This window comes from Aphelocoma coerulescens, chromosome 27 (assembly GCF_041296385.1).
Source record: "Aphelocoma coerulescens isolate FSJ_1873_10779 chromosome 27, UR_Acoe_1.0, whole genome shotgun sequence".
Classification (NCBI taxonomy): Eukaryota; Metazoa; Chordata; class Aves; order Passeriformes; family Corvidae; genus Aphelocoma; species Aphelocoma coerulescens.
In genome coordinates, this window is record NC_091040.1 from 1,653,484 (window position 1) to 1,675,284 (window position 21,801).

Here is a 21,801-nt window from a genome sequence, read left to right on the forward strand (position 1 = left end):
AGGTGACAGTTTTGGGGGTGATCAGGGGCGTGCGACAAGGACAGCACCGAGACACCGGCACCCAGCACCCCCCAGCGCTCCCCATCCCCTGCAAGGACCGGCCACAGCTGCAGCCCCACACCTTGACTAAGCAAAAACCCTTCTCAAGCATCACCAGCCTCAAATCCCCCGCTCCAGCACAGCGATTGCACCCGGCAGTTCGGGATTTTTTTTCCCCCCTTTCTTTTCTTTTTTTCAGATTTCTTCTTCTCCTCAAATTTAAGGTCACCGGGGGTGCCCAGCCGAGCCTCCCTCCCTCACCAAACGCCCCTGAGCTCCTCCCCAGACTCCCGAAGCTCCGATCCCGCCCGGTCGGGGGTCTCGAGGGGATGCTGCGGTCCCGGTGGGCCGGGCAGTAGGACGGGGCAGGGGTCCCGAGGGCACTAGAACCGGACAGCAGGACTGGGCGGGGATCCCACGGGCAGTAGGACCAGACACTAGAACCGGGCAGTAGGACTGGGCGGGGCTGCGGCGGGCACTAGGGCCGAACAGGGGTCCCGCAGGCGCCGGAAGCGGCCGGTGGGGCCGGCCGGGGGTCCCCGCGGGCGGCCGGGCTTTAGGACCGGGCGGCGCCCGGGGCCGCGATGGCCGCGGTGGCCGCACATGGCCCGCGGCCGCTCCCGCACCGACCCCGCCCCCCGGCCCGGCGCCGCGCGCTGATTGGCTGCCGGGCCCGCAGGGCGCGCTGTGATTGGCCCGCGCGGCCGCCGGGCGCGGGCAGGGGCGGCAGCGGCCATGGCGGCCGGGCCGGGCCGAGCCGGGCGGGGCGGAGGGGGGGGGGGGGCCGGGGAGCGCTCGGGGCAGAGCCGGCCCCGCCACCGCCGCCGGCCCCGCCACCCCCGGGGCAGCCCCGAGCGCTCACCAGGTTCTCGATGGCCGCCTGCTCCAGGAACTTCTGCGCCGCCTCGAGCTCCGAGCAGTCTGCGGAGGGGAAACCGGCGTCAGCCGCGGCCCAACCGCCCGGGCCCTCAGGCTCCGAGCGCGCTCCTCACCGTGCCCGGGAGCCTCCCCGCCGCCACGGTTCCCGCCCGCCCCGCGGCCTCCCCCGCCGCCCACGCCCTCCCCGGGGCTGCGGGCGCCGCCTCGGCCGCCCCGCGGGTTGCGCGGCCCCCGCCCCGCCCGGCCCCGCCGGGCCTGCCCGCCCCGCCGCCCTCAGCCCTCAGCCCGCGCCCTACCCGGCGAGACCGTCTTCTCTAGGATGGTGATGAGCTCCATGGCGGCGGCGTGGCGGCTCCGGCGCCGGCGGGAGGAGGAGGAGGAGGAGGAGGGGAAGGGGAGGGGGGGGGGGGAAGCGGGGCGGGCCGGAGGAGGGGAGGGAGGGGAAGGGCGGAAAGCCGGGGCCTGCCCCGCGGAGGCGGCGGGCGGAGGCCGGGGCGGAGGCGGTGGCGACTCCCGGTGCGGCTGCGGGGCGGTGGCGGGAGATTAAAAAGAAAAAAAAAAAAAAAAAAAAAAAAAAGGGAAAGAAAAAAAAAAAAAAAGGGAAAAAAAAAAAAAAAAAAAGAAGGGGCCGCGCGAGCGGGGAGGCGGCGGCGCGCGCGCGCACCGGGCGGCGGAGGGATACGCCAGGCGGCCCCGCGCGCGCGCCCCGCGCCCGCCGCTCTGATTGGCCAGCGGGGCCCCCCCGGGGCGGCCCGCGCGCCTCCCCATTGGTCGGGCTGGCGGCGCGAGGCCATTGGCGGCGGGGGGGGCCCCGGAGGGGGGAGCGGGGGAGGACAGAGAAGGGGCGGGGCTTCCGGCGGCGCGCGCGGGGATTGGGCGGGGCCGGGAAGGGACCATTGCCGTCGGGGGGGGGATGGGGGGGCGCGACCACGTGGGTCCGCGGGCGGGGGCGGCACCGGGACCACCGGGATGGCGAGCGGGGTCACCGGCACTGCCGGCGCCTCTCGGCCACGCCCGGGGCAGCTGCGCCCGCGACGGGCGCGGGAAGCCGCGGCAGCAGCGCCGGGCACCGGCACCGGAACCGGCGCGGGAAGAGCCACGTGCTCGGCGCGCACCGGGAAGCGGAGCGGGCGCGGGTTTCCCGGGGCTGGGGGTGTGTCCGGGTGTGTCCGTGTGTCCTGCCCGGCCCTGCAGAGCCGCTCCGGGACGGGCATCCCGCAGGAAGCGGCGCCGTGTCCCGCTGAGCGGTGCCGGTAACCGGGCGGGGCCGGCCCGGGCAGCAGCGGGCACCGGGACCGGGATTGAAGCGCTCCCCGAGGAGACAACGCCGCCGAAACCCGCCCTGCTCCGGCTCCGGTGTCCCCGGAGTGCCCCCGCACGGGGGGGGCTCGGGACGGGAGAGCGAGGCCCCTCCGCATTCCGCTGTGTCCCAAAACCGCGGTGCCACCGGGCACAGCCGAGGGCCGGAGCCGCATCCGCGGGAGGCGGGAATGGGAAGGGAAAGAGGGAAAAGGGGAGAGCGGGAAGAGCGGCGGCACAACGTGTGGGTGACCAATTAACGGGCCGGCGGTGGCCTCGGGGAGCCGCAATTAGTGACACATCCCGGGGACAAAGCCACAATTACCGGGACACAGCCCCGGCCCCTCCCGCGGGTGGAGGCACCGGGAAGCGCCGGGATGAGCGCTGGGAGAGGCGAGCACCGCCCGGGGCCGGGGAGCGCCGCGCTCGGCCCTTCCCGGCACCCGCACGCGCTTCAATCATCCCTCGCTCCCTAAGGATTCCGGTTTCCTGGGAAAGGGATGCGCTCCAGAAACGGGATCCGATGGAATGCGGGCGGGGGGAGGCGGGGGGGAAGGAGGAGAAGGGGGAGCCCCGCTGCCGGAGGGAAGGGTTAGACGGGATTTGGGGAGGGAATTCCTTCCTGGGAGAGTGGGGAGGGGCTGGGATGGAATTCCCGGAGAAGCTGCGGCTGCCCCTGGATCCCCGGCCGTGTCCAAGGCCGGGTTGGATGAGCTTGGAGCAGCCTGGGACGGTGGGAGGTGTCCCTGCCCATGGCAGGGGTGGCACTGGGTGGGATTTGAGGTCCCTTCCCACCCGAACCATTCCAGGATTCCGTGATCTGATCCTCAGCAGGGGAAAACCCCTTGAGCAAGAAACCCCTGGCAGCAGCTGACCCCAACATTCCCATTCCAGCTGCAAACAGCTGCCTTTATCCACGGGCTGCGAGGCAGCTCCCGGGCTCCAGGTGCTTCCCAAGCCCAGGGCACGCAGAGGAGGAGCAGCTTCCAGAGTTTCCTCCCGTGGGGCCAAATCCAGGAGAGTTCCCTCCCCGATGCAGCTGGAAATGAGGCAAAGCAGCCCGACAGGTCCGCGGTGCCTGCAGGGCTCCCCATCCCAAACCACCAGCGATTCCCCACGAGCTCCAGCCGTTCCCTGGGGAAATCCCGTGGAGCAGAGCTCGTGCCGGCCCTGAGGGCTGGTTTTACTCCTTGCTGGGGAAAGGGGTTCGCCCACGTGGGAATATCCATCATTCCCCCCGAAAATCCAGGTTAGAAGGGATATCCGTCATTCCCTGAAAAAATCCAGGTTTCAGGGGATATCCATAATTTCCCCCAAAAATCTAGGTTACAGGGGATATCTGTCATTCCCCCCAAAAATCCAGGTTACAGGGACAGCCTGGAGCGCTGGGGCTCCGGAGACCCAAATTCCAAGATTCCAGCCCCACCCTTTGCCAGGGGCCTGCGGGACAATCCCAGAATTCTCATTTTGTGCCTGGAGCCTCGTATTTTAAAATGGGGACAAATCCGGACCTGCTTCTTCCTGGAGGTTCCTGGATGAGGAGCAGGAGGGATTAACGCAGTTCCAAGCAAAAACCAAATTCCCAAACTTCTTCTTTTTTCTTCCCAGCTGCTTCCACATCCACCTGGCAGCTTTTCCCCTGGCAGACTGAACAATATCCCACCCCCCGTGTGAGAGCCTTGCAAAAATCAATGATTTCGTACAGAAAGGTGCATTTTTATGATGTATTTTTGACAAACCTCGCCTTTTCCCAGCTTCTTTGGAGAGCTCACACAGGGATTTAGGAATGGAGAGGTCCCAAAAAGAGTCCAAACACTTCAATTTCCAGCTTGTTTGGAGCAGGTGCCTGAACCCTTCCAGGCTGGCTCGGTGTCAAACTGGTTTTGTCTCAGCTCCCAGTCACAGCCCATCAGATTTCAGCCACTTTCATTGTTTTGACTGCTGACAGAAGGAATTTTCCCCCCCAGAAATGATTAAAAAATATGAATTAACCCTTAAAAGAATCCCTCATGGATCTCTGAGCATCCTCTGCTCCAAACCCAGTGGTGGATGTGGCTTTGATCCGTTTTTCCGTGAGTTTATCTGAAAAATGTGAGGAACGGGAGGAAGGGGAAGGTGACAGCACCACACAGAGTTTGGTTTGGAACAACTCTGCTGCCTCCTGGGCAGGGAGATGCTCCCAAAAAAATGCCTGCAGGAAGCTGAATCCTGTTCCAAAGGGGATTTTCAGCTCAGTTTTGGGAGCAGGAGTCGGGATTCTGGCATCGGTCCCCAGTGACAGGAGGGACATGAACCCTCCCGGTGCTGCTGGGAAAGCTGGGATGGCTCCCATTTCCAGAATAAACCCGGAGCAGGAGTGAGGGACCCCACTGGAACCACGGATTTGGGATTTTTAGCCGAGATTTGACACAGAAACTGCCTGGAAGGGGAGGAGGGACAGAGCAGGGGCTCTTCAGACGTGGATGGATGCGGTGGATCCCTCGTTGGATCCCTCAGGTGTCCCTGCTGGGGACTCTCAGCCCCAGGGAACGCTTCCAAATCCTGTGGGCAAAATCACGGAATCGTGGAATGGTTTGGGTGGGAAGGAGCTTAAAGCTCACCCATAGGCAGGGACAGGTCGCAGTGTCCCAGGGTGCTCCACAATCCCCTCGTTAATCACAATCCCCTCGTTAATCAATCGCCCCCTGAGCCCCATCTCAGCCCTTTCCTCACCCCCAAAAACTCCTCTGTCCTTGTCCTGCCCCTCTCTCCAGCATCACTTTGCCTCCAGCGATAAAAAGAAAGATTTCCTATGGAACAGCCAATCCCAAAACTCCTTCCCCATTGGGAATTAAACTCCTCTTGGGGCCTGCTCGAGCAGCCGGGCCCAGCCCTTTCCTCACCCCCAAAAACTCCTCTGTCCTTGTCCCGCCCTTTTCCCCGGCATCACTTTGCCTCTAAAGATCTCCTATGGAAAGGAGAAATCCCCAAATTCCTTTAACTGGGAATTAAACTGCTCTCAGGGCCTGCACAAGAGGCCAGGCCCAGCCAGGCCCAGCCAGGCTCATCTTTGCTGTTGTTTCTGTGCCTCTCCCGGGCTTTGTGCGAGGCCCGAGCGGGATCCCCCGAGCCCGGGGCGCTCCGGGGTTATTTTTGTTTGTTGGTGTGCAGGGAGCAGAAGGGAAAGCGGCTTAGTCTGGGGCCAGGGCTGGGTGCTGACAGCAGGGAAACGCCGCTCAGCCCCGCTCAGGGCACGCAAAGTTCCTAAAGCCAGGCTTTTTCCCAGCTCCAGCCTCGGGGACGCAGCCGGGCAAGAGCTCTGTGCCTCAAAATTCCCGGTTTTGGGGTGTTTCCCTGCCCTGGAAGCGCTTCCACAACGTTGTTGCCTCGACTTTGAGGTGTTTAAGACAAATTTTTGGGGTCACAATTAATTTTTTTTTTTATTTCTCTTTCCTGTCTCTGTTAAATCCTGTCCTGGGCAGTTCTGGAGCACCTGAGGGTGGTTTGAGATTACACAGGCTCTGCTTATGGTCTGGGCTAAGCCCTACCCCTGGTGGCACAGGAGGGGTCCTGTAAATGACACCTTGGCCTCTGCTGTCCCCTCACAGCTTTGGGTCCTCTCAGGCTCCAAATAAACCCAGCTTTGGGTCCTTTAAGGCTCCAACTAAACCCAGCTTTGGGTCCTTTAAGGCACTAAATAAACCCAGCTTTGGGTCCTTTAAGGCTCCAACTAAACCCAGCTTTGGGTCCTCTCAGGCTCCAAGTAAGCCCAGCTTTGGGTCCTTTAAGGCACTAAATAAACCCAAGTTTGGGTCCTTTCAGGCTCCAAATAAACCCAGATTTGGGTCCTTTAAGGCTCCAACTAAACCCAGCTTTGGGTCCTTTAAGGCACTAAATAAACCCAAGTTTGGGTCCTTTAAGGCTCCAACTAAACCCAGCTTTGGGTCCTTTAAGGCTCCAACTAAACCCAGCTTTGGGTCCTTTAAGGCACTAAATAAACCCAGCTTTGGGTCCTCTCAGGCTCCAAGTAAGCCCAGCTTTGGGTCCTTTAAGGCTCCAAGTAAACCCAGCTTTGGGTCCTTTAAGGCACCAAATAAATTGGGGTTTTGGGTCTTTTCAGCTTTCAAATGAACCCAGCGTTGGGTCCTTTAAGGCACCAACTAAACCCAGCTTTGGGTCCTTTCAGGCTCCAAACAGAACACAAGGTGAGGACGTGAATTTCACATTGACATTTTTATTAACGCCAACTGTTTTAAATCTTTTTGTTGTTGTTGCTTTGTAGTATTTTTGTTGGGTTTTTGTTTTTTTTAAATTTTTTGTTGGGTTTTTTGTTTTTTTTGGTTTTTTTTGAAGTCTTCTCTTTTTTTTTAAACAATAGCACAAAAATGTCTCAGGGAAGCAGTCTGACAAGTTAAATCTGATGACCTTCCGAAAAAAATCAACAGTTAAGCCACACCAAATACGAATTCCCGTTTAAGGAAATAAGAAAAAGGGGAAAAGGGAAAAAAAAACAACAAAAAAAACCCCCAAAAAACCAACAACAAAAAAGCTGGAACTCCAACCTTTGTCTGCTAGAGGGTGGCTGGTTAGTAGGGCCACGCTGCTTTGGGGGGAGGGATGATGGCACAGCTTGGACTTCATCATCATCATCATCATCATCATCATCACCACCACTCATTTAAGGCTTCTGAATCAAATTTCCCACCAAGAGCAGGGGAAGGAAGGGGAGAAGCTCCGGGCAGGAGGAGCTGGGAGCAGCTGGAACCGGGGGGAAGGGAGGCCAGGGCACCCCGGGGTGCCCTCGCTGCGCACACGGGGAGAGGAGGGGGGAGGGCTGGAGGAAATGAGAAAGAAATCAAACGGCACGAACCTTTCTCTCTTTAATGTGGCTGTGAGAGGCGTTTCCTTTACAATCCCGATCTCTCCACGAAGGACATCAGCGAGTGGGACCGAGAGGGGGAGGGGGGAACCCAAGAGCAACAGAACGGGGGGGGTTTGGGGGGGTTTTGGGGTTTTTTTCTGGTTTTTTGTGGGATTTTTTTTTTTGCTGAGAGGTAACACAAAAAGGGAAAGGGGGAACCCTACTATCCTTGGGGTGGGGGGGTTGCAGGGACATCTCCCCAAAACCTTGCACAGACTCTGTGAATCCACAGCTGCCTGGCCCCGTGACCTGTTCCACACAAGGCTGAGGCCCCACTCCTGCCCCAGACTCTCCACTGACCTAAAACCCCCTGGTTTCCTCTTTTTTTATTGGAGGGGGAAGGGAGGGAGGGTGTAAAAAACAGAACATCTGTCAATAAGAGTGTCAGGAAAGGGGAGAGGGGGGGTGTTAAATATTTTAACCACTGACAAGGCTTGAGGAAGTTTCACAGTTTTGTTATGCTCTATTTTATTACTATCATATTTACAGATTTTTCTCTCACTTTTTTTTTGATTTTTTTTTTAATATTTTTGTACTTTTCTCTCTCTCTCTCTCTCTCTCTTTTCTGCAGAATCGCTGATAAATTTGTTTTGTTTTGTCGCTGCTGTTGTTTTCTTTTTTTTTTTTTTTTTTTTTTTTTTTTTTTTTTTTTTTCCAAACACAATTTTCCCAAATCCTTGGAGTGTGAGCAGGAACCGGTTAAACTCTACATTCACGGTCCAATCCCCACGGGCTCGAGGAGGAGGAGGAGGAGGAAAGAGGAAATAAACAAAACAAAAACAAAAACAAATAAAGGAGGGGATGGAAATAAAAGACTCCCAACTTCTTGGCATGTGGATCAGCGGTGGGGGGGGCTCCTCCCTGGTCCCCTGGGCTAGCGCTGGGGGCCGGTGCTGGCGCTGGGGGCTCACACGGGGGCCGGCGGGGCCCGGCGCTGCTGCAGGAAGTGCTGGATGCTGTCGGCGTCGCGCCGCAGCCACGCCGCGTTGAGCAGGATGTTCTCGCAGCACTGCTGCACCGTGCGCTCGGCCGACGGCGCCGGGTGGCTCTCGAAGAAAGCCTGAAAGGGGAGAGGGCGGGACAAAAGGGAGAGAGCTGTGGGAGGAGGGTTTGGAACGGGACCGGCCCCCCCACCCCACCCCCTGTGGGTACGCGCGCGAGTTTGGAGATGGGGAATCGCCCACGGAGAGGGAGGGGGGGGGGGGGAAAGGGAACCTGAAATCGCAGCGGGGTTTGGGGCTGAGGGAGCTGGAAACAAAAAGAGATCACCCAAAGCTCCGTCGGAGCCATCGGGCAGCTCCGGCCCTGGGCGCTTCCAGGGACCGGGAAACGGGGAAACGCTTCCAGGGACCAGGAAACGCTTCTAGGGATGGGGGAAACGCTTCCAGGGATGGGGAAACGCTTCCAGGGACGGGGAAACGCTTCTAGGGATGGGGAAACGCTTCCAGGGATGGGGGAAACGCTTCCAGGGATGGGGGAAACGCTTCCAGGGATGGGGGAAACGCTTCCAGGGATGGGGGAAACGCTTCCAGGGACGGGGAAACGCTTCCAGGGACGGGGAAACGCTTCCAGGGATGGGGGAAACGCTTCCAGGCACGGGAAAACGCTTCCAGGGATGGGGAAACGCTTCCAGGGATGGGGGAAACGCTTCCAGGGATGGGGGAAACGCTTCCAGGCACGGGAAAACGCTTCCAGGGATGGGGGAAATGCTTCCAGGGACGGGGTATCCAGTCCAGCTCCCGGCCTCGCACTGGATGATCCCGACAGTCCCACCCTGTGCATCCCTGAGAGCATTGTCCGAATGCTCCTGGAGCTCTGGAGCCCACAGGGATCATCAACCCCACCCCTGGCCCTGCTCAGGACACCCCAAATCCCAGCCTGTCCCTGAGGGTGTTGTCCAAATGCTCCTGGAGCTCTGGGACACAGAGGCTTTTCCAAGCAGCAGCTCCCTGCCCTGCCAGGACGTTCCCAAGTTTCCAGGATGGGTGGGAATGGCAAAATCCCTCCTTTTCCCGGCTCCAGAGGAGCCACAGGGGCTTTTCCATGGAGCTGCCTCCTGTCCTCGCTGCCAGGGACAGCCCCAGGAGCTGAGCCAGCCCCACAAGCAGCAGCTCCCGGGGGTATTTCAGGATATTTGGAACAGAAAGATCCCGGGGAAGCCTCCAGGCCCTTTGGCACGGCCCTGGTCCTGCTCCCAGGTTTCTTCCCAGGCTGGACAGTGACCTCCAGGCCCCAGTTTGGCCAAACAGTGACCTCCAGGCCCCAGTTTGGCCAAACAGTGACCTCCAGGCCCCAGTTTGGCTGCACAGTGACCTCCAGGCCCCAGTCTGGCTGCACAGTGACCTCCAGGCCCCAGTTTGGCTGCACCAGGCCCCAGTTTGGCCAGACAGTGACCTCCAGGCCCCAGTTTGGCCAGACAGCGACCTCCAGGCCCCAGTTTGGCCAGACAGTGACCTCCAGGCCCCAGTTTGGCCGGACAGTGACCTCCAGGCCCCAGTTTGGCCGGACAGTGACCTCCAGGCCCCAGTTTGGCTGCACAGTGACCTCCAGGCCCCAGTTTGGCCGGACAGTGACCTCCAGGCCCCAGTTTGGCTGCACCAGGCCCCACTTTGGCCAGACAGTGACCTCCAGGCCCCAGTTTGGCCAGACAGTGACGTCCAGGCCCCAGTTTGGCTGCACAGTGACCTCCAGGCCCCAGTTTGGCTGCACCAGGCCCCAGTTTGACTGGACAGCGACCTCCAGGCCCCAGTTTGGCCAAACAGTGACCTCCAGGCCCCAGTTTGGCTGCACCAGGCCCCAGTTTGGCCGGACAGTGACCTCCAGGCCCCAGTTTGGCCGGACAGTGACCTCCAGGCCCCAGTTTGACTGCACAGTGACCTCCAGGCCCCAGTTTGGCTGCACCAGGCCCCAGTTTGGCTGCACCAGGCCCCAGTTTGGCTGCACCAGGCCCCAGTTTGGCCAGACAGTGACCTCCAGGTCCCAGTTTGACTGGACAGTGACCTCCAGGCCCCAGTTTGGCCAAACAGTGACCTCCAGGCCCCAGTTTGACTGGACAGTGACCTCCAGGCCCCAGTTTGGCCAGACAGCGACCTCCAGGCCCCAGTCTGGCTGCACCAGGCCCCAGTTTGGCTGCACCAGGCCCCAGTTTGGCCGGACAGTGACCTCCAGGCCCCAGTTTGGCCAGACAGCGACCTCCAGGCCCCAGTTTGGCTGCACAGTGACCTCCAGGCCCCAGTTTGGCTGCACAGTGACCTCCAGGCCCCAGTTTGGCCAGACAGTCTCACATTTCCTCCTGGAGGAGCTTCCCAGGGGCTGCTGTGACTTGGCATTTTCCAGGGCACAGGGAGCTGGCACAGCCAGGAGCTCTCCCTGCCTCCCTCCAAGCAGCTTTTCCCAGGATTTGGCTGCCACTCCCATTCTACAGGGTGACCCAGAGGCTCAGACATGGGGAATTCTCCACTAAAAGCTTGGGAATTCTCTTGGGAATGAGCTGGGATTTAAATCTGGGGTGGTTTTCCTGCTCTGTGTTTTGCAGAAGCGTTTTTTAAGCAAAACCAAAATTTTAGTTCTAATGCAACATTTCTCTGTAAAATCATTTCTGCCCTTAAATCTTTTCTGAGAAAAGTCACTGGGTGATCAAAAGGACACAGGCAGCTCAGGGCTCAGCTGACCTTTGGAATAAAAATTCCTTCTGAGTGTTTTCCTAACAGGAAAATGATAATTAATGCCCAAAATTTAAAGTTTCTACTTCCAAGGAGATGTTTTTGGAAAAAATGTGGGGAAAGAATAAATAATGAAGTCCACACCCACTGTCAGAGCTCTCTCAATGATGGAAGCTGGAATAATTCTGAATATTTTGAAGTTTTCTTTTTTGGGGAGGCTCAAAACTCTGCTGGATTTTACCAAAGTTTAAATGAATGAAGCAGAAATCGCTGGAAATTCCAGATTACTTCAAAAATGCTGATTTAAAGCATTTCAATAATGTCTTACCCAACCTAAAGCGGGGCAGTTTGGGGACAGAATGGACCCAACAACAAAATCCACAAGGATTTGGCTCTTCCAGGCAGAGCAGCCCAAGTTTTATCAGCGACAAATTAAAGAATTTGTTAATTAAGGCTTCTTACCTTCACTTCTGCAGCCATTTTATCATTTGCAAATCCATCCACTGTGAGCTGAAGGGGAACAAGAAACCAAAATTAAAGGCGAAATTCAACATTTCCACCGGGTGTGTGTGGGAAGGGCTCTTCCCCCAGGGCCCCCACGTACCTTTATTAGTCTGGATATTAAGAATCCACCTTGGTATCGATTATAAAGCTCCTCCCAGTTGTCCCTTACGAATTTCCAAGCAGCTTTCCTGCCCTGCTTGCTGCCTCCAGCCACTCCTCCAATCACTGACACCGTGTCCTGGGGACGTACCTCTTCCTGGGGAGGGAAAAGGCATCAATATTCCACATTTTCCCAGCAATTCCAGCACCTTGGCTTGCAGGTTTTAGGCATTTCTGCATCAAATCTGTCCATTAAAGTGCTTTTTTCGCCCCAAAAATTTAATGTATGACTCAAAAATTGAAGGAAAAGCAAATCCCTCTGAGTTATTCTCAGGTTACACCCATGAAAATCTGATTTTACTAAAGACTGGCAAGATTTAGAGAGATCATTTTGGCTCTTTGGAAAATGGAGAGGTCGAAGTGTATTTTGGTTTCCTGGGAATGGGTGCTGGAAGCACAGCACTGCCAGGAAAACTTGGGCTGAACTTCCACAGCACCAGGAAATAACTGCTGTGAATACAGAAAATCCCTGCAGCAGGTGCCTCCAACCAGATCAAGCATTGGCCAAATTCTTCATTTGGAACCACCTCACTGGGATTTTTCTTCATTTGGAACCAACTCATTTAAGATTTTTCTTCATCTAGATCCAGATCACTCAAATTTTTGTTACTCTGGAACCAACTCTCTCAGATTTTTGTTCATTTGGAACCAATTCTCTCAGATTTTTCTGAATTTGGAACCAATTCTCTCAGATTTCAATCTGGAACTAACTCATCTAAGATTTTTGTTAATCTGGATCCAGCTCCCTCAGATTTTTCTCAATTTGGATCCAGATCACTCAAATTTTTGTTACTTTGAACCAGATTTTAGTGACTTTTGAACCAATTCTCTCAGATTTTAGTGACTTTTGAACCAATTCTCTCAGGTTTTAGTGAATTTGGAACCAATTCTCTCAGATTTCAGTGAATTTGGAACCAATTCTCTCAGATTTCAGTGAATTTGGAACCAATTCTCTCAGATTTCAGTGAATTTGGAACCAATTCTCTCAGATTTTTCTGAATTTGGAACCAATTCTCTCAGATTTTTCTGAATTTGGAACCAATTCTCTCAGATTTTTCTGAATTTGGAACCAATTCTCTCAGATTTTTCTGAATTTGGAACCAATTCTCTCAGACTTCAATCTGGAACCAACTCATCTAAAATTTTTGTTAATCTGGATCCAGCTCCCTCAGATTTTTCTCAATTTGGATCCAGATCACTCAAATTTTTGTTACTCTGAACCAGATTTCAGTGAATTTGGAACCAATTCTCTCAGATTTTTGTGAATTTTGAACCAATTCTCTCAGATTTTTGTGAATTTTGAACCAATTCTCTCAGATTTTTGTGAATTTTGAACCAATTCTCTCAGATTTCAATCTGGAACCAACTCATCTAAGATTTTTGTTAATCTGGATCCAGCTCCCTCAGATTTTTGTTAATCTGGATCCAGCTCCCTCAGATTTCTCTGAACTTGGAACCAGCTCATTTTTAAGATTTTTCTTCATTTGGATCCACCTCACTCAGATTTTTCTGAATTTGGAATTTCCCCCCCCCCCAAAAAAAAAAACCCTGAAGACACAACTCCAAGAGCGACCCACAAAGAGAATTCCTCCACTTTTAGCCCATCCCACTCAACCCCAGCTCTCTCACAGGGTTATTCCTGAGGGAATATCCTGCCAAAAAGGGGATTTTTTTCCCCAGAACTCACTGAAAGTGCAAAGGTGAGAACTTTTTGGATCAGCTCTGGCTGGGAGATGGCTCCGAGGACGCGCTCGATCCGGTTCTTCTCCTCCTGCATGTCCGCCTGCTTGTGCAGCTGCAGAGGGGAGGACGGGAAGGTATCAATTAATAAAGGCTGGCTCCTCACCTAATGAGCCCTCTGTGAATGCCACAGCTGCTAATTACTCATCAAACGCAATCAGGGCTCGCTGGTGACTCCGTTAATCCCCACACCGAGGGCTCATCCCAAGGAGTGGCACCAGGAATAAAGTGATTTAATAAAGTGATTTTCACCAGTTCATAGAAAGGTCAAGCAGGACGGGGCCTGTGGGAGGGAGGAATTCCAGAGGGAGAGCTGGGATGCTCCACTAGGTGGCAATTTCCCACCACGAGCCGGGATCGGGGCTGGGGTGGTGGATAAATCCCAGCCTGGAGGGATTTGAAGGGGGAAATGTGGGATTTTTGGGGAGCTGGCAGTGAGCACCCACCTTCAGCATGGTGTCCAGAGTGGAGCTGTCCCCGTGCTTCAGCACAGTCACGTAGACCTAGGAGAAAACAAGGAATGACTTCCAAAAAAAAAAAAAAGAAAGAAAAAAAAAAAAAAACCCACCACATTTTTTGGAAATGCACCAATTTGTACGGAATTGGGTCGGAATTCTGACATCTGGAAGCACCAGCACTGCTCCCTCCTGGGAGTTTTAACTCTGGAGTGTAGAGATGCTTCAACTTCCTTGATGTTTTCCTCAATTTCAGGGTAATTTTGGCAATTCCAAGAGTGGAAAAACACCAGGATGACAAAAAGAGGGATCCCCATCCTCACCCGGTCCCATCTCCCACCACTTCCAAACCCAGCTCATCTCCCACCCTCATTCCCTACCCTTTGGAATACACCTGCCAAGGGGGTGGGGATAGATTCTGGGGACCCCAAAATGCCCTCCCAGGACCTACAGGACTCCTCAGGTCAGCTGACAGGATGTGCTTTCCTTCCACGTGGTCCTTGAACCGGCGCCGGGCCTCTTCCAGCGTCGCCTTGTGCCCGGCTTTTCCCAGTTTTCCCAAGACCAGACCCCTCAGGAGGGCATCTAGGTGGCCTAGGAGGGAGCAGGAATGGAAAAATGGGATTAATTTGGGAGACAAAGCTCAGCACTGAAGCTTTATTTCAGCTGTGGGACAATCCCTGAGGATATCCAAGGAGTCCAGGCCTTTTGTCCCTCTTTTTTTTAGGGAATACATTGAATTTTTTTCATAGCAAGAGGGTCAGGACAAGAGGATTCCAGCCTCAAACACAACAGGCAGGGCTGAAACCTGAGCTGAATCAGTAATTTTAACCATTTGGACTGACCAGGACAGGCAAACACACACACAACATGGATTTCCAGCCTTGTAATCCAAGAATTTTCCTGCCCTCCAGCAGACAGAAAATTCAGCAGGGAATTTTTATCAGTGACAAGGCAGGGAAAAATGTTACTATTTTAACTCCTAACTGGCTGTTTTGAGGATTGTTTGCCTGTTTTGAAGTACAAAACCACCCCTGAATGCCTTTTTCAGCCTCATTTTCCTCCCTTCTCTCCCCACTTTCCCGAATTCTTGGCAGCTCATTGGCACCCAAAGTTTCCCAGCAGAAGTTTTCCCCCAAACCCCTGATGATTTATCAACACTCACCATTCCCAAATCCACGCCTGGATTTCCCAGTGGAAGTTTTAAGCACAAAAATACTCCTGAATGCCTCTTTCAACCTCATTTTCTTCCCTTCTCTCCCCACTTTCCCAAATTCTTGGCAGCTCATTGGCACCCAAAATTTCCCAGCAGAAGTTTTCCCCCAAACCCCTGATGATTTATCAGCACTCACCATTCCCAAATCCACGCCTGGATTTCCCAGTGGAAGTTTTAAGCACAAAAATACTCCTGAATGCCTCTTTCAACCTCATTTTCCTCCCTTCTCTCCCCACTTTCCCAAACCCCTGATGATTTATTGCCACACCCAGATTCCCAACCCCCCTGGCAGGCTTTCCCAGCAGAACTTTCCTACCCTCTCCAGGTTTGGGGTCCCATCCCAGCCTCTCCCCGATGGGGGAGAAGACGTCTCTGACGAACACCTGGATGTCCTCGTAGAAATCCGTGTGGGACAGGAGGGTGGACAGGATGCCCAGGTTGCAGCTCAGGTCGCTCCACACGGTGTAGTTGGGCTCGTTCACAAAAGCTTCCATGACTTTTAGGACCTCCACGGTGCTGATGATTCCAGCTCGGGCCTGAGGAAGAGGGAAATGCAAGGATTCATCCCATTTTTTAATAGCTCTTGAATTGATTTTATTGATTATTCCCTCCCTGTCTGGTTTATCCTGAGCTATAAATTCTGTTTTCTCTGCTGTGGGGTTTTCATGCCTTGAGCTCTGCTCCCAACGATCAAACCACAATTTGCAAACAAAAATTTCCCAAACAAAACATTTTCCAAAAAAAACCACAAACACACAAACCATCCCCCCCCCCAAAAAAAAACCCTCAAAAAACCAAAACCAACAAACAAACCAACCAAAAAACCCCACAACACCACCACCAAAAAGACCCAACAAAACGAAACACCCACCCAAAACCAAAAACCATCCCAAAAAAAACCCCAGAAAAAAAAGACCCCACGAGGAAATTAAGTGACTTCACAAAACTGCAGCAATTCTGGCAAGGAAAAGCAAACCCCCCTGAGTTATCCTCAGGTTACACCCACAAAAACCTGACTTTTCCTAAAAGCTGGAAAGATTTAGGAGAGATCACTTTGGCTCTTTGCAAAATTGCAGAAGGATTTTGGCCCCAAACAATTTTGTCCCTAAACCCAAATCCAGCCCCCATCCCTGGTGCTGAGAGTCCCCAGAGGTGCCCGGGGTTTGTACCCTGATCCCAAAGGATTTTGCCCCAATCCCAGGTGCTCAGAGCCCCCAGAGGTGCCCGGGGGGTTTGTACCCTGATCCCAAAGGATTGTGCCCTGATCCCAAAGGATTTTGCCCCAATCCCAGGTACTCAGAGGCCCCAGAGGTGCCCGGGGGGGTTTGTACCCTGATCCCAAAGGATTTTCCCCCAATCCCAGGTGCTCAGAGCCCCTAGAGGTGCTCGGGGTTTGTACCCTGATCCCAAAGGATTTTGCCCCAATCCCAGGTGCTCAGAGCCCCCAGAGGTGCCCGGGGGGGTTTGTACCCTGATCCCAAAGGATTGTGCCCTGATCCCAAAGGATTGTGCCCTGATCCCAAAGGGTTTTGCCCCAATCCCAGGTACTCAAGAGCCCCCAGAGGTGCTCGGGGTTTGTACCCTGATCCCAAAGGATTTTGCCCCAATCCCAGGTGCTCAGAGCCCCCAGAGGTTCCTGGGGTTTGTATCCTGATCCCAAAGGATTTTGCCCCAATCCCGGGTGCTCAGAGCCCCTAGAGGTGCCTGGGGTTTGTGCCCTGATCCCAAAGGATTGTGCCCTGATCCCAAAGGATTGTGCCCCAATCCTGGGTGCTCAGAGCCCCCAGAGGTGCCTGGGGTTTGTGCCCTGATCCCAAAGGATTGTGCCCTGATCCCAAAGGATTGTGCCCCGATCCCAGGTACTCAGAGCCCCCAGAGGTGCTCGGGGGGGTTTGTACCCTGATCCCAAAGGATTGTGCCCTGATCCCAAAGGATTTTCCCCCAATCCCGGGTGCTCAGAGCCCCCAGAGGTGCTCGGGGTTTGTACCCCGATCCCAAAGGATTTTCCCCCAATCCCAGGTGCTCAGAGCCCCCAGATGTTCCTGGGGTTTGTACCCTGATCCCAAAGGGTTTTGCCCCAATCCCAGGTACTCAGAGCCCCTAGAGGTGCCCAGGGGTTTGTACCCTGATCCCAAAGGATTTTCCCCCAATCCCAGGTGCTCAGAGCCCCCAGAGGTTCCTGGGGTTTGTACCCTGATCCCAAAGGATTTTGCCCCAATCCCAGGTGCTCAGAGCCCCCAGAGGTGCCCAGAGGTTTGTACCCTGATCCCAAAGGGTTTTGCCCCAATCCTGGGTACTCAGAGCCCCTAGAGGTGCCCAGGGGTTTGTACCCTGATCCCAAAGGATTTTCCCCCAATCCCAGGTGCTCAGAGCCCCCAGAGGTTCCTGGGGTTTGTACCCTGATCCCAAAGGATTTTGCCCCAATCCCAGGTGCTCAGAGCCCCCAGAGGTGCCCAGAGGTTTGTACCCTGATCCCAAAGGGTTTTGCCCCAATCCTGGGTACTCAGAGCCCCCAGAGGTGCCCGGGGGGGTTTGTAGGTTTGTGCCCTGGCCCGATCCCAAAGGATTCTGCCCCAATCGCAGGGCTCACCAGGGAGAAGAGGTCGTTCTGCAGCCCCAGCCTGTCCACGGGGGGCAGGGACAGGTCCTTGATGGCCGGGATGAGGCTCTCGAGCATGGCCGGGCTGTACTGGGTGCGGTAAAACCCCACCGTGCCCAGGTTCAGCTGCCAGGCACCAAAACCAGCAGGAAATGTTAAGTTAGGAGCAAAGAATCGAAGGTTTTGTATGTATTTTTATCTAAAATATGGTCTGTATTGATGTGTATTTAAATGGAATTTATTTGATTAGTTATGTATTTAAATAAAATGTGAATTATGTGTGTATTTAAATAAAATGTGAATGATGTGTATATTTAAATAAAATGTATGTACCTAAAATATGTCTTTGTATTTATACAAATTTATCTAAAATATGGATTTGTTTTTATACATATTTAGATCAAATACATCTTCATGTTTATCTAAAATATATATTTATATTTATGCATATTTACCTAAAATTTATCTTTGTTTTTATACATATTTATCTAGGAGATATCTTTATATTGATACATATTTATCTAAAATACATCCTCGTATTTATCTGAAATATACCTTTATATTTATACATCTTTATCTAAAATATGTATTTGTATTTAGTTATTTATCTAAAATATATCTCTCTATATGTATTTTATATATAGAAAGCATATGTAGAAAAACTATATATAGAAAAACCATATATTAAATTATATATTAACATATCTTATATAAATATACAACATATAAGAATATAATTTAAATAAATTATAAATTTGTATAAATATGTAGTATTTATTTAGGTAAAATAAAAATAAGCTAACTATTGACATGTAACAATATATATGCAAGAATTTGAATATAAATATATTATGAGATAATATATATGTAATACATAAAATAATAATATAATTATAAAAATATGTAATGATAATGATATAAAATAATGAAATATTATTAAATGTGTGCCAATGATAATAATTATAATTATATAAAATAATAATATAATATTATGAAGTATGTAATAATTATAATAATTATAATGATATTAAATAAAATAATAGCAATAACCATGATAACAATAATGACAATAATAACGATAACAATGACTAAAAAAGCCACCACATCTCAACTCAAATCCTGCCTTTAATTTCAATTTTTTCCAGGCTTGAATTCCCAAAAAATTCCGATTGACACTGCAGGAAAACGGGATGGAAGGGGGAAGAGCAGGAGCCAAAACCCGTTCAGAGGAAACTCAGAATTCCAAGGGGAAAAGGAAACAAAAAAGGGAAGAGGAAAATGAAATTTTCAGGACTCACCTTAACCCACTGCTCAGGTTTGGTGTCCTTCAACACCACGGTGAGCTCTGCTTTGTCCATCAAAATCTGCATTTTGGCACAGCTGGGGTCCTCACTCGTGCAAATACTGATGGGCACCATCCACATGGGGAAATCCTCCCCTGGAAAAGAGGGAAAAACAAGGAATCAGGAGGAAAAAGTGTGTGGAAAACACCGAGAGAGATGTGCTCAAAATGGAGGTTGGGCGTTGCAAATGAAATTGGGGAAAAAACTGAAAAAAAAAGAGGCATTTTCTGAAGGGAAATATCAGTTTTAGAGGTAAAAATCTGAAGGGAAATGACAGTTTTAGAGTTAAAACCCCAAAAATCTTTAATCATCCTTAGAATCTGAGGGAAAATGACAGTTTTAATCTGAAGGAAAACTGCAGTTTTAGAGGTAAAACTGAAGGAAATCTGCAGTTTTAGAGGTAAAAATCTGAAGGGAAAACTGCAGTTTTAGAGGTAAAAATCTGAAGGAAAACTGCAGTTTTAGAGGTAAAACTCTGAGGGAAATCCACAGTTTTAGAGGTAAAAATCTAAGGGAAAACTGCAGTTTTAGAGTTAAAACCACAAAAATCTTTAATCATCCTTAAAATATGAGGGAAAATAACAGTTTTAATCTGAAGGAAAACTGCAGTTTTAGAGGTAAAACTCTGAGGGAAAACTGCAGTTTTAGAGGTAAAACTGAGGGAAATCTGCAGTTTTAGAGGTAAAAATCTGAAGGAAAACGTCAGTTTTAGAGTTGAAACTCTGAGGGAAAACTGCAGTTTTAGAAGTAAAAATCTAAGGGAAAACTGCAGTTTTAGAGGTAAAAATCTGAAAGGAAATGACAGTTTTAGAGTTAAAACCCCAAAAATCTTTAATCATCCTTAAAATCTGAGGGAAAATGACAGTTTTAATCTGAAGGAAAACGTCAGTTTTAGAGGTAAAAATCTGAAGGGAAAACTGCAGTTTTAGAGGTAAAACTGAAGGAAATCTGCAGTTTTAGAAGTAAAAATCTGAAGGGAAATGACAGTTTTAGAGTTAAAACCCCAAAAATCTTTAATCATCCTTAGAATCTGAGGGAAAATGACAGTTTTAATCTGAAGGAAAACTGCAGTTTTAGAGGTAAAACTCTGAGGGAAAACTGCAGTTTTAGAGGTAAAAATATGAGGGAAATCTGCAGTTTTAGAGGTAAAAATCTGAAGGAAATCTGCAGTTTTAGAGGTAAAAATCTGAAGGGAAATGACAGTTCTAGAGGTAAAACTCCAAAATTCTTTAAATCATCCTTAAAATTTGAGGGAAAATGACAGTTTTAATCTGAAGGAAAATGTCAGTTTTAGAGTTGAAACTCTGAGGGAAATCTGCAGTTTTAGAGGTAAAAATCTGAGGGAAATCTGCAGTTTTAGAGGTAAAACTGAGGGAAAACTGTCGTTTTAGAGGTAAAAATCTGAGGGAAATTGTCAGTTTTAGAGTTTAAACCCCCAAAATTTTTAAATCACTCTCCAAGCCAAACATTTTAATTTAGATAAACACGGAAGGTGAGTGGAATCAGCGCTGGAATCAGAGGTGGCTCCCACCTGAGGTGTTTTTATTTCATTTATTTTAGCCTCACCACAAACCAGCTGCTTCCCAGCTCCTCAGAAGGCCCTGGCCCTAAAATGGACATTTCTGAAGGAATTCTGGAGCCAAGAAACGCTGTTTTCCACGCCAGGATGTGGAAACCTTGGATTTCCTCAGGTTTTCCCACTTGGATCCAGGCAGAGCACAGGCCCGGGAATGTTTCAGCTCCCAGAATTGCTGCTTTTGCATGAAAAGCAACAAAAAAATATCCCAATATCCCTTCAAAACTGGGATATTCTGAGGTTCTGTGCCCACCCCATCCCTGCTCCCAGCTCTCCTCTTACCAGTATATGGTCCACTGGCACAGAATTTCTTCTGGACCAACTTCAACACTTTGTCATCTTCTTGCTGAGGGGAAAAAAATTTAAAATAAAGAAAAGAAAGCAAAAAAAAAAAGAGAAAAGGCGATGATTAGCACGTTTAATTTCAGTCTCTGCGTGTCACTGCACTCTGTTTCATGGAATAAGTTGGATTTTTTCCCTCAGAAAAAGGCCCTGCCTCAGGAATTATCCCAGAGCACAAAGGCCTTGTCCCTGTTTGAACACTCATGGCCTGGATTTGCCGCCCCTGATCCTCCCTCATCCTGCAATCTTGTGGAACAAGCAAAATTGGAATGGAACCTCCCTCCCCCCACAAATATTTCCCACACTGAGCAAAGTCAGCAAATCCAGGGAGTTTCTGGGATGAATCCACAGGGATTTGCACCTCCCTCCCCTTCAGAACCAGAGCTGTGCCCACGCTGAGCCAACCCCTGATCCAAGGGAATGCTCGAAATCACGGAATATTGTTCAATTTAACCTGAAGTTAAGGCAAAATTCCATTTTTACCTGTTCAGCCTCCACATAAATGAGTGGAAATCCCATTTGTTTGGTCCACGTGTTCATCACAGCAGCAATGGGTTTGCCACTGGCTTTTTCCAGGCTTTCCCAGAGATCCTCTGTGGGAGAAAAGGATCTGACTCAGGACTGGCAGAGTCTTGATGTGCCAGGTTTTATTAAGGATAGCATAGGGGAGGGTTGGGTTCTTCCTCTACTTTTTAATGCTTTTGTGTTTTTATTGAAATTTAACAGACAGGCAAAAAAGGAAAAAAAATGGAAATAGTTTAAACCTCCTCAGGGAGGAGAGAGGGGAGCAGCAGCTTCTTTACTACTAAAAAACCCAATCAATACTCATTGTGCTACAAACCCATAAAAATTAACATTAAATATTCAAAGAGGACAACCTTTCCCCTTTAGTTTTTTTATGTATTATGTCAAAAAAGACTGACCAAACACCACGGATTGGATTTGGCTGATTGAGCTTTGATGTCCCCACTCCCACATTTGTGCCTGATACACAACAAAAAAAAAATTAAAAAGGTTTAAAAAAAAAAAAAAGTGCTGTGGAGTATCAGACTTCAACCTGTTTAATCACAGGATCAATACTGCAAAAG

The 21,801-nt window shown here is 51.2% G+C and overlaps 3 protein-coding genes across 5 annotated transcripts in view; all 3 read right to left on the reverse strand.

Moving 5' to 3' along the window:
• KPNB1 (karyopherin subunit beta 1) overlaps positions 1-1,305 on the reverse strand; it is a 37,467-nt gene extending 36,162 nt beyond the window's left edge. For all 3 annotated transcript variants that reach the window (XR_011146686.1, XM_068996321.1, XM_068996320.1), the window contains exons 1-2: positions 1,215-1,305; positions 902-960 (exon numbers count right to left, since the gene is read on the reverse strand). Coding sequence is in view for 2 of the 3 variants with exons in the window: in XM_068996321.1 (XP_068852422.1) it covers positions 902-960; positions 1,215-1,254 (99 nt within the window). In the remaining variant the exon portion in view is untranslated. The remainder of the gene's footprint in view (positions 1-901; positions 961-1,214) is intronic.
• A 6,419-nt stretch (positions 1,306-7,724) lies between these two features.
• NPEPPS (aminopeptidase puromycin sensitive) overlaps positions 7,725-21,801 on the reverse strand; it is a 53,723-nt gene continuing 39,646 nt past the window's right edge. The window contains exons 13-23 of the mRNA XM_068996242.1: positions 21,197-21,306; positions 20,654-20,717; positions 18,751-18,890; positions 17,444-17,578; positions 15,170-15,389; positions 14,089-14,231; positions 13,629-13,685; positions 13,130-13,237; positions 11,384-11,539; positions 11,242-11,289; positions 7,725-8,177 (exon numbers count right to left, since the gene is read on the reverse strand). Coding sequence (XP_068852343.1) covers positions 8,025-8,177; positions 11,242-11,289; positions 11,384-11,539; positions 13,130-13,237; positions 13,629-13,685; positions 14,089-14,231; positions 15,170-15,389; positions 17,444-17,578; positions 18,751-18,890; positions 20,654-20,717; positions 21,197-21,306 — 1,334 coding nt within the window. The 3' untranslated portion in view covers positions 7,725-8,024. The remainder of the gene's footprint in view (positions 8,178-11,241; positions 11,290-11,383; positions 11,540-13,129; positions 13,238-13,628; positions 13,686-14,088; positions 14,232-15,169; positions 15,390-17,443; positions 17,579-18,750; positions 18,891-20,653; positions 20,718-21,196; positions 21,307-21,801) is intronic.
• LOC138099159 (uncharacterized transmembrane protein DDB_G0289901-like) lies at positions 8,498-11,216 on the reverse strand. Its single transcript, XM_068996241.1, is given in 2 exon segments — positions 8,498-9,236; positions 9,238-11,216. Coding segments are annotated over 2 exon segments (1,611 nt in total). The 5' UTR covers positions 10,564-11,216; the 3' UTR covers positions 8,498-8,951.